The sequence below is a fragment of the Neophocaena asiaeorientalis genome, unplaced genomic scaffold (assembly GCF_003031525.2).
Source record: "Neophocaena asiaeorientalis asiaeorientalis breed wild unplaced genomic scaffold, Neophocaena_asiaeorientalis_V1.1 scaffold871, whole genome shotgun sequence".
Lineage (NCBI taxonomy): Eukaryota > Metazoa > Chordata > Mammalia > Artiodactyla > Phocoenidae > Neophocaena > Neophocaena asiaeorientalis.
This window is the reverse complement of record NW_020175454.1, coordinates 1019268-1030309: the sequence shown is the minus strand read 5'-3', so window position 1 is coordinate 1030309 and position 11042 is coordinate 1019268. Positions and strand designations below refer to the sequence as shown.

The window sequence follows — 11042 nt, the reverse complement described above, 5'->3', positions numbered from 1 at the left end:
CCTCCTCAGTGGCCAGTTGCCGTGCCCGGCTGGGAAGGCAGGTGCCAGAGTCGGCCCTGCTCCTGTCCGTGGGGCTCGGCGCGTGGTGCCTGCGGCCCTGCGTGGCCCCACGTGGTCTGGCTATGCGGGGGCCGGCTCCTCTCACCACCGGCCCTGCCGTGGGCGCGTCTTCTGTCCAGCGCCGCGGGCCCAGCTGCAGGGTGGACAGACTCATTCCCTGAGGTCTGCTCAGCACCCAGACCTTAGACGACCTGTTCCTGGCCTGGGCAGGGGGCTCGTCGGCCACCTTCCCCTGGACACGTGGGCCGCGCCCTCCCTGTAAGTCTCAGGTTGGTGCCGACTCAGCCGGGCGGACCCGGGTGTGGCCCGAGCGGCGTGGAGGGTGGGTGTCGGGGCCTCCCCGTGGTGTCTGCAGGGAAGGCTCGCACCCCCTCACGCACAGGTCAGAAGTGACCGTGAGCGAGAGTGGCCATCAGGTGGTGTCAGCCCCACCACTGTGGCCAGAGGGTCAGGCTGTGAGAGCCCCGGGGCCCAGGGCCTGGGACCTGCGCCCCCGGCTCCTTGCCCTGAGGGCCTCCACACCCTGCGGTCTCCCCACAGTGACACCACCGTCTGTCCCCACGTCCCTCTGTGACCTGAGTTCGGAATCCCCGGCCGCTGTGTCCGTTTTTGCCCCAAGGTGAGCCTGGGGCTGAAAATCTTTAAATTCTTTATTTGAAAATACAAACGTGATCTCATAAAACGTTTTTAAACTGCTCTGCACGGCAAATAAAACTCAACTTTACATATGCTGTACATTTACACAAAAACAATAAAAGATATGCTGATGTGGGCGCTCCCTCTGGGGGAGAAGCTGCGGCCGGGACAGTGGCCCCTGCGGGGGCGCCCACGGGATGGAGGCGCAGGGGCTCCTGGAATGTTCCTGACGACCACACCCCTCCCCGAAGTCAGCGCACATCCACGACCGCAGGCGGATCTTCTGGGGCGGCGCCTGGTTGCCGCTCAGCCAGACGGCGCGAGCCTGCAAACACCTACACTTGGAAGCTGGACAGTGGGGCCAAGGTCACCCTGACCGCTGGGGACGCTGGGGCGCGTGTGTCCTCACCGCCAGGCTGGGCCTGGGGCTCTCGCACGCGCGTCAGCTCCTCCAGGGCGGGTGGGGACCCGCCTCAGTGACCGTGACCATCTCTGGCCAGCTTCTGTGCTGAATAAATAAGGTCTCTCCATACAAACGCACTTCACTTTCTGTAAAAGGGCTCAACAAGCACACAGTTCTGTTCCTGAGGCAGAGGCCGCGTTCACGCCCCACAGAGGCCACAGGTCACGAGGGCGGCAGGTCGTCACCCCCGTGCTCGTACTCATATAGCTCGACGGCGCCCAGGCCGGTTGGCGCCTCGAAGAAGGGCCTCTGGGCCAGCGGAGACCGCAGCGCGCTCAGCTTCTGGTCCACGGGGCTGAGCTCCGCCTCATACCTGCAGGGAGGGGCTTGGTGAGGATGCGGGCGGGCGCGCGCCCCACCTGTGCTCCCCTGCGGCCAGAGGTGCTTCTGGCAGCCCCCCAACGCGTGAGCGCAGGACTGCCATGCCGACGGCCTCCTTGCTGAGTCCTGCCCGCGGGGAAAACAGGCACATCCTCCACCCAAACTCCTCCAGAGGGTGGGTGGGTGGAGGCACCCTCACTGCTGCAGGAGGCCATGACCCCGATTCCAGGATGGTTGCCAGGAGGCCAGCGTGACCCCGGTGCCAAAGCAGGGCACAGTGTCACAAGACAGTGCAAGTAATCTCTGAAGCACAGTCCAAGGACAAACGGGAAGCCCGCGAACCGCGACCAGGTTTCTCACGGGAAGGCAAGGCCGGTTCAACCACAAGAACCTCGCCGTATCTGTATCGGCAGCCGACAGGCGAGGAGCCATCTGGCCAAGGCACCTGACAAAGTGTCAGAGTCTCTGCGGACGGCAGTGAAGCGGGGTGTCCGCAGGCTGGGGAAGCACGTGGGCGGAAACATCCCACAGCAGCGTCACGCTTCCCGGGCAGCGGGGGACTCCACACCTGACGTGGGATCAAGGCCAGGCCGTCTCCCATCACCACTTTCATCCAGCATCGTGCTGGGTGGTGGAGGAACCACAACAAGGTGAATAAACCATATTTCTCTACATCACCAGTGAACTGCTGGGATGGAGACTTTAGTAGGACCTTTTCAACACCAAAAACGATGACGTACTCAAGTACAAATCTCACAAAATATGTGTAAGATCCATACACTGAAAATTACAAGACACTGGCAGGAGAAATCAGAGACCGAAATAAACGGAAACAGTGCTTTGTGGATCAGGAAGCTCGACGTCACTAAGGTGTCACTGTACCCAGAGCGCTCGTTCCTTCCTCAGAGTCTCAGCTTAATATTGTGTAGAGACAAGCTTGTTCGTAAACGTCCACATCAAAACAAAGGAACTAGAACAGCCAACACCACGCTGAAGGATGCAGGGTCTCACCACGCAGAGGCCGGGTTACCTCGGAGCTGCAGGAAGCACAGCCAGGGGGTGGGGCGGCAAGAGGCCAGCCACACCGGTCGCGGGACAGACGGTCCCGAGACCAACTCACAGGTGGTCACCGGTCACGGTGCCAAGTCTCACCATGTAGAGACCCGGCTCAGCCCAGTAAACGTTCCCCAGGCTCTTCTCGGACAGTCAGGCCTACTCTATATGACTCACACAGAAGCCAGAGCAACTGGAGTGACCCAGACGATTCTGGGCAAGACGAGAGTCGGAGGCCTCGCTACGTGAGTTCACTGCCCCCACCCCGAGGCCACGGCAGGCGAGACGGCGTTGCACTGGTGGCTGGACAGATGAGCGTCAGCAGAACCGAGGGAGCTCACAGACAGACCCCACAGACACGGTCAAACTGATTCTCCACAGAGATGCTGACCTGGGGGTCTTGCGTTACACTGGACATCCAGGTGCATAAAGAAATGACCTGGACCAGACCCCATGCCCCGCAGGGGAGGCCACTCAGAGCAGATCACAGACCCAGCGGAAAGCGGAAAACGCTGAAACTTCCAGAAGGGTCTCTGTGGCTGTGGATTAGGCAATCCTTTCTTACACGTGACACCAAAGCCCAGCCCATAAAGACAAAGTGACAAATGGCAGTTCATCAAAGTTCACAGCGTCTCCTCCGTGATACACAAGGTTAGGAGAAGGAGGAGATACACCACAAACCGCTAGGAAATACAAGTCCCCTCCCTCCTGAAGGACTTGTATCCAGAAGGTAAAGGACCCCTGAGACTCGATCAGAAGGAAACAAGTCACCCACGATGGGGAACAGACACAAGACACAGCCGTTCACCAGAAAAGGGCAACAAGGACACGAACAGCTGAAGCCGGGGTGCAATCCTGCTGCACACGTCCGAGTGGCTACAATTTAAAAAACAAGCCAACCGTAACCACGGCAGAGCCGGCGGGGCTGTGCAGCTGCGGGAACGCACGCCCAACGCTGGCGGGGACGCAAAGTGGCGCAGCCACGTGGGAAGATGGGTGGGCGGCTCGTGGAGGTAAAGGTGCGTCTGTCTACCAGGTGACCCAGAACCCCCTGCCCAGGTTCTGAGCCAGGAGACGAGCGCTTACAGCCCCACAAATCCACCTTGCACAGCTCGACACCAGGGCCGGCCACACGTGCCCAGGCCCGAAGCAACGGACACCAGCAAGCCAACGTCCGTCGCTGGTGAGGACGCGGCCAGGTGTGAAGGGGCCCAGCTCCTGACGCGCCCAGGGACCCGCGGGGCTCTCGGAGGCCTCGTGCTGAGAGCAAAGGCGGGCATGCAGGGGCTGTGGGGTTCCACCTCTGTGACCTTCTGGAGAAGGCCAAACACCTGGACCAAAGACAAGGCCTAAGCGTGGGTGGGATCTGGGGTGACGGGCGTGCTCACCCTCCTGCCCACTCGGAACCCCCTCAGGATGGTTCCCTGGGCAGGCAGAGCTGCTGTCAGCAAACTGAATCCCCCCCTCAGAGGCGGAGGGTGACCCTCAGGCCCTGGGCTCCACTGCCACCCCGTGCACCACAAGAGCAGCCGTGCCAACCCCGGCCCCGGTGCCGAGCAGCCCCGTCAGGGGAAGAGGCAGGTCGGGAGGCTCTGGGCGGGGGTCCGAGCCCGCCAGGGACCCAGGCATGAACACCGGACCCCAACACTCCTCTACCGCAAGGCTGCTTTCAAGCCTGAGGACCAAGGCCCTGGGGGAGACGCCCAGTCCCCAGCCCCGCTCCCCTCAGCTGTCCACACCCGTCAGCCACGGGGGAGGAGGGACATTGTCGGTAGACGTGCCCACTGAGCTACAGCCATGCTCCCCGACGGAAGACTCCACGAGGGTCTGCCGTGCCGGCTCCCCCGGCCACCCCTCCGCAGGGGTGGGGTCTGCGGCCTCAGGCCTCGGGCAGTGACATGGGGCAAGTGTCCCCGTGCCCCCCAGCGGGCCATCCCCGCGTCCCGGGCCCCTATGCCCGCCGCACCCTTACCCGTCCTCCCAGGGCTCCCCCATGGCCTCCTCAGCCACCAGGATGTCGTACTCCTCAGCGGCGTACCTCTCCCAGTCAGACAGCTCGGGGCCCTCGCTCTCGCTCTCCTGCGGGAAGCATGCACGTCATGTCACACGGGGTGGGGGGGGACCCAGAGGTGCCCCCCTGCGCCCCCTCCACGCCCCCCCCACTCACCCTGAACAGGGAGATCTGCTCTCTCTGCTCGTGGTCCAGGTACTTCTCGATGTTGAAGAAGGTGTCGAAGAAGACACTGGCCAGCTTGCACCTCTTCAAGTCGTGAAGCGTGATCCTCCCTGCGGGCGAGGGCGGCACGTGAGCACACGCGGCTCCCACGCACGCCCAGGAGCCACGTCACCTCCGTGCGTGCGTGCGTAACACGGCACCCCCTGCCGCGAACCAGGCCACGAGTGTGGGCAGAAGCCCGGGGGGTGGAAGGGGTTGGGAGACAGGGCCCAACACAGCGAGGGCCACCCACCAGTCACCTGAGGGCGGGACCCAAGCTGCCCTGGACCCGCGGACACGGGGTAGGAACCCGCAGCCAGGGCAGGAAGGCCCAGGCCACCATGGCCCCCGGTGACGACACCTGAGACCAGGGTCCAGGACACGGACGCACGACACCGACTAAGGCGGGTGGGTTCGGGCAGACCCTCCCTTTGACCCTGGAAGGTGTCCTGAGCGCCCCCAGACAGACGCACCTGGTGGGCTCCCGGCTCCCACACCCACCAAACACACCCCGGGGGCCCCAGCACAGGCCCTCTGAAGTGCCCACACCAGGGGCCCCGGGCTTGGTCTCCCCACGTGGGCCCTGAAGGAGCACAGGCACAGGGCCACGGGGTTGGGGGACCACCTGCCCAACCCCCAAGGACCCACTCCCCCTGGGTGTCCCTGTGTCACTGGGGGACCCGCCCCCCGGCATCACCTTCGCTCTGGGGCTTCACCAGGTCCAGCATCTGGCACAGGCAGTCCTCAAAGGGCAGGGCCTCAATGGCCATGCTGTCCAGCCGGCGGCACTGCTCCTCATAGAAGTACTCCAGCTCGAACATGGACAGCACCCCGTCCCCATCCAGGTCCATGCAGCGGAACCAGTACTCAATGCTGTGACACCGGGCCATGGTCAGCATGGCCGCCCAGGACGGACCCCACCACCCAGAGACCCCTCCCCCAGTGCGAGCCCCATGTGGGACAGACGCCACCACCCGGGGACCCCTCCCCCAGTGTGAGCCCCGCCTGGGACAGATGCCACCCCCTGGGGACCCCTCCCCCAGTGCGAGCCCCGCCTGGGACAGGCGCCACCACCCGGGGACCCCTCCCCCAGTGTGAGCCCACCTGGGACAGATGCCACCCCCTGGGGACCCCTCCCCCAGTGCGAGCCCCGCCTGGGACAGGCGCCACCACCCGGGGACCCCTCCCTCAGTGTGAGCCCCGCCTGGGACAGACGCCACCACCTGGGGACCCCTCCCCCAGTGCGAGCCCCGCCTGTGTCTGACCTTGCCCAGGTGGATCACGGAGCGGGGGCGCCCTCACTCAGGGGTGACCAGTAGCCCCTGCTTCTAAGTGTTCCAGCAAGTGGAGCAGAGGACAGCTGCCAGACACTCACCTGGTCGGGGTTTTCTTGTCTTCCTCGGAGATCAAGAACCAGACAAAGTCAGCGTAGCTTATTTTTCCTTCTTTCTGCACTTTTTTCCCTCTGGATTCAGGGCCGAATCGAGAGACAAAGACTGCGTCAGGGAGAAGCAACCTGAGGAGGGGTCCCCGCCCACCTCCCCCGGGGAGTGGGGAACCCTGCGTCTGGCCCAGTCCTGTACCCTTGGTTCCTACTCGGGACAAGGCCTGAGAAAGACCATGTGACCCGGAGGAGGGTCCCTGGGGCCCAGCTCCGGCAGGAGCAGCCGCCATGGTCACGGCCGCAAGTGCAGGGGCCTGTGTCCCCCGACTCACGACCTCGTGGCAAAGGCGTGTATGTGTCCCAAGCTACGACCCCGTGTGACAATGGCGTGCCCCTTACATGTGACTTGACTCGTGACCTCGTGTGACAAAGGTGTGTACGTGTGTCCCTAACCCACGACCTCACGTGACGATGGCACGCACTCCCAGAGCACGGCCACCTCACATCAGGAGCAAACGAGTCAGGTGCGGACGCGCGTGCGGAACGTCAGCCCAAACACTGACGAGACCAGCTAGCTGAGCAGCGGGACTCACCGCGTCACGGCTCCTGAGAAGATCCTCTCAATCATCTTGGTGGATATGGCTGCAAAAGAGGAAGCAGGCCGTGAGCCCCGCACGCTGCTCCCGGCCCAACGTCGCAGCCTTGCAGGCGGCTGGGCGGGCTCAGGTCTGAATGCCGAGACCCAAGCCCAGTCAGGCGGAACCCTCGGGACCCAATCTCCTGCTCCTGGCCTCCCTCGGGCGCTGCCCGGCATGTTCCAGTCCAGGACCTGAGCCCAGAGCAAAGCGAGAGCGAAGAGCTGGCCCAGGGGCCCCAAGACAGAGCGGGGCGGTAAAGGCAGGACACACACGTCCGCCCTTTCAGAGGCTCTGCCTCCAAACACTCAGGTTGCTGTGATCAGCACACAAATGCATCCAACCCCCAGGCAACTAAGAGGATAAAAGAGTGAAAGACACCAAATTACTCGGCTGGGGCTGCCATAATGACGGGGCGGCTTCAACAGCACACGTTATTTCTCCCCCAGTCCCGGAGGCTGGAGTCTGAGATCCAAGGGTCAGCAGGGCTGGTCCCTCCCGAGGCCTCTCCCCTGGGCGTGTAGACGGCCATCTCCTCCCTGGGTCCTCACAGGGTCGTCCCTCTGCGTGTGTCTTGATCTCCTCTTCTTATAAGGACACCAGTGCTATGGGATCAGGACCCACCCTAATGACCTCATTGTACCTTCGTCCCCTCTTTAAAGACCCCATGTCCAAAGCCAGTCACATCCTGAGGTACCGGGGGTCAGGGCTTCATCGTGTAAATTTTGGGGACACTTTTCAGCCCATACCCAAGACCTATAACCACAAAAATGGAGAAATACAGACAAAGTATCTTTTCCCCCAAGTCATCCTGCCTCAATGAAAGTCACCTCTAATGGGAAATGACTGGATGGTGTCAGAGGCTGAACAGTGTTTCTCAGAAAGACATGTCCACGTCCTCACTCCTGGGCTGTGAACGGGACCTTATATGGAAACAGGGTCTCTGCAGATGTGACACAGTGAAGGGTCTGAGATGAGGTCCTCCTGGATGAGGGTGGCCCTACATCCAATGACAGGGTCCTTCTAAGAGACAGAAGAGGAGAGACCCAGACACAGAGGAGAAGCCCCGAGAAGACAGAGGCAGAGACGGGAGGGATGCGGCCACGAGCCCAGGGACGCCTGGAGCCCCCAGAAGCTGGAAGAGGCGGGAAGGACCCTCCCCTGGAGCCTCTGGAGGGAGCTCAGCCCTGGGACACCCTGACTTCAGACATCTGGTCCCCAGGGCTGGGGGAGGATGGATTTTAAGCCCCTGATTTGCAGTCATCCGCTACAGCCGCCTCAGGAAGCCCCTCCTGGATGACAGTCCTTCATAAATGCGTTGATTTTGGACCTCTGGCCTCAACTGGGAGGATAATTTCCTGTTCTTTGAGGGTCCGCCCCCACCCCCCGCCTGCCATGACGAGAGCCCCAGGGAACTGGACAGCTGACTCAGACTCACTGCCATGACCGGCAATCTGAGAACAGAACCTGCTCGTCCGTGGGACACGGGAAAGGTCAGCTCTGCCCCTCTGCCTGTTCCTTCCCATGACGTAAGGAGGAGCCCTGCCACCTCTTGTGCAGGACCTGGTAGGTTAGGAAGCGGCAGAGGGAAGGGGAGGGACGCATCACGGCGCTCACGTCCACAGCTGGGGGGCTGTGCCCGAAGCCACCCAGTGTCCTGTGCTGGCCGCAAGACCACGGTCCCCACAGTCAGTCGTGTCTCGAGGCCACAACACCACCAGCCTTGCCTGGTGACAAAGCCCTAACACCAGCCCCACGAGATGCCCTGACGTGAGACCTCGACGGGGTGGACACAGGGATGTGGGCACCAGGAGAGAGTCGTGGGGACGGGCGGGGACAGGTGACCCCCGATCTGGGGAACCACGTGCCAGCCACCACGGGTCTGCGCCTGGAGCTATTCCCGAGAGCACAGAGGCAGTTGGAGTTGAGACCAGGCGTCGAATTTAGGGACGGAGTTGAGAGAGACCCACGTCCGCTCAGGCGTCCACATGCCAGCGTTCACGGCACCCTCGCGAGGCCAGTCAGAGAGATACAGCAAGCAGACGGTGCCCCGGGGAGCTCACGTCAGGGGACCGTCCGGGTCCCGTCGACCAAAGACAAAACATACGCCCAGAGGATTCAGAAATTCGGTCATGCGTGTGGGTACGTGAAAAATCTGTTATGTGAAAACGTGCAGTCTTAAGAAAACTGTTTCTAAAACTAAGAACCCGCGGCGCACTTAAATTCTGGTCCACTCTGCACCCTGAACATGTGATTTCTTGTCACGGGAGGTGGGAGATGATCATTTTCTCTTATCACAGAAGCATTTACACTGGATCCCCCCGCTGCTCCTGAGCTGTGCGGAGGCCAGAGTTCATCATTTCAGGCCTCTCTGCGACAAGAACGCACGGAAGCTCAGCCAAACCCAGAAGCCAGAAGTGAAATCTCTCAGGGAACCGCATCTCTGCTCCGCCGTTCCCTCCCCTCAGGACGACTCCTGGGGCCACCACCGCCGTCCGACCCGACGTGGCCCCAGAGGCCCCGAGCTGGAATTTGGCCTTGGGACGGTGCCCCGAGCCGCCCACACAGACAGAGCACCGTCCACTCCGCGGCAGCCGCTCGAGGCTCAGACACAGAGCAGGAAGCCGTGGGAGGAGGGAGGGAGGGAGGGGAACGCTGCCCCACCTGCAGAACAGGTGTTTGCTCAGCTACGGCAACAGGTGCTGGGAGCTCAGGGCGGCACCCAGACTGGCCCACACTGGGGCTCATCAGGAGACCTGGCGTGAAATGACGGGTGGGGTGGCCCCCAAATACCTGAGGACAAATGGAGGGGAGGTGGGGCGGGGAGAGTGGGGGGATGGACAGAGGTGGCCTGTGTGTGGCAGCCACTACCTCTGCTCAGGACAGGGCTCCACGCCCCCCAGAGAGCGCCTCCACCAATGGCAGGACCTGTGCGTCCTGGTCCCCGCAGGTCCCGTGCCGTGTCCCATGCCCGCCCCATTCCCCATGCGTCCTGTACTGTGTCCCGTGTCTGTCCCGATTCCCGTGTGTCCCGTGCTGTGTCCCGTGTCTGTCCCGTTCCCATGTGTCCCACGCTGTGTCCGGTGTCTGTCCCGGTCCCCAGGATCCTGTGCCATGTCCCGTGTCCGCCCCGGTCCCCATGCGTCCTGTGCTGTGTCCCGTGTCCGCCCCGGTCCCCATGCGTCCTGTGCCGTGTCCCGTGTCTGCCCCAGTCCCCACGCGTCCTGAACCATGTTCCGTGTCCGCCCTGGTCCCCAGCGTCCTGTACCGTGTCCCATGTCCGCCCTGGTCCCCAGGGTCCTATACTGTGTCCCGGGTCCACCCTGGTCCCCACGTGTCCTGTACTGTGTCCTCCCCAGTCCCCACGCATCCTGTGCCGTGTCCCGTGTCCTCCCTGTTCCCCACGCATCCTGTACTGTGTCCCGTGTCCGCCCTGGTCCCCAGGGTCCTGTGCTGTGTCCCTGTCTCCCGTGTGTCCTGTAGGAGGAGACCAGAGGCAGGACAAGGTTCAGGCCTCAAGGGTCAGGGGAGGCAGCCACACTGGTCTCCCTGGAGACGCAGGAGCCCGGCAGGGCAGCGCCCGCCCCAGTGCTGTGTCCCCGCCGCCCGCAGGCCGCGTCCTCACCATGGTCATTGTGCCGGGCCAGGTCCTGCGCGTCAATGAACAGGTCGTGGTCCGTGTCCAGCTCCCAGAACTTGCAGTAGATGACGTAGAAGTGCTCGTAGGAGAAGAACTCCGTCAGCTGGTTGATGTCCACCTCGTCTTCCAGGAGCGCCACGTTCTGCCAGGACACACCCAGAAAACCGCTGTCAGGAACCTCCGGCTGCAGCGTGGAGACGGGCCTCCCGCAGGAGGGACATGTCCCAGGAGTCCCACGTCGTGAGGGCGGAGGGTCAGAGCTGGTGGAGGCCTGCTTGATGGCTGGGAGCCCAGCACCCAGGTCGGGGTGCGCCCGGTCAGGTCTGCGAGACTGCAGCACAGAGCAGCCCAAGCACGTACGCCCTCGTGGCCGGGGGCTCCTGACGCGAGCGGGTCAGCCCCGCCCTTGTTGACACGCACACGTCCACAGAACCCGGGTGCACCGGGGCGGGGCCGTGCCTCCGGGATGGATGAGGGGAAAGGAAGGGTACAAGACTAACGGAAGAAGAAAACCGGTGGGCGGGTGGATAAATGAAAGGCAGGAAAATGAATGGATGATGGACGAGTTGGGGGATGAGGGATGGATGACAGGTGGGTGGGGTGATGATGACAGGTGGGCAGATGAATGGGGTGCC

The 11042-nt window shown here is 62.9% G+C and overlaps 1 protein-coding gene across 1 annotated transcript in view; it reads right to left on the bottom strand.

The window, feature by feature from the left end:
* Positions 1–732: 732 nt before the first annotated feature.
* Positions 733–11042, bottom strand: part of PPP2R3B (protein phosphatase 2 regulatory subunit B''beta) — a 51845-nt gene continuing 41535 nt past the window's right edge. Inside the window, exons 7-13 of the mRNA XM_024768100.1 lie at positions 10393–10549; positions 6726–6774; positions 6124–6213; positions 5446–5621; positions 4701–4819; positions 4506–4612; positions 733–1472 (exon numbers count right to left, since the gene is read on the bottom strand). Coding sequence (XP_024623868.1) covers positions 1322–1472; positions 4506–4612; positions 4701–4819; positions 5446–5621; positions 6124–6213; positions 6726–6774; positions 10393–10549 — 849 coding nt within the window. The 3' untranslated portion in view covers positions 733–1321. The remainder of the gene's footprint in view (positions 1473–4505; positions 4613–4700; positions 4820–5445; positions 5622–6123; positions 6214–6725; positions 6775–10392; positions 10550–11042) is intronic.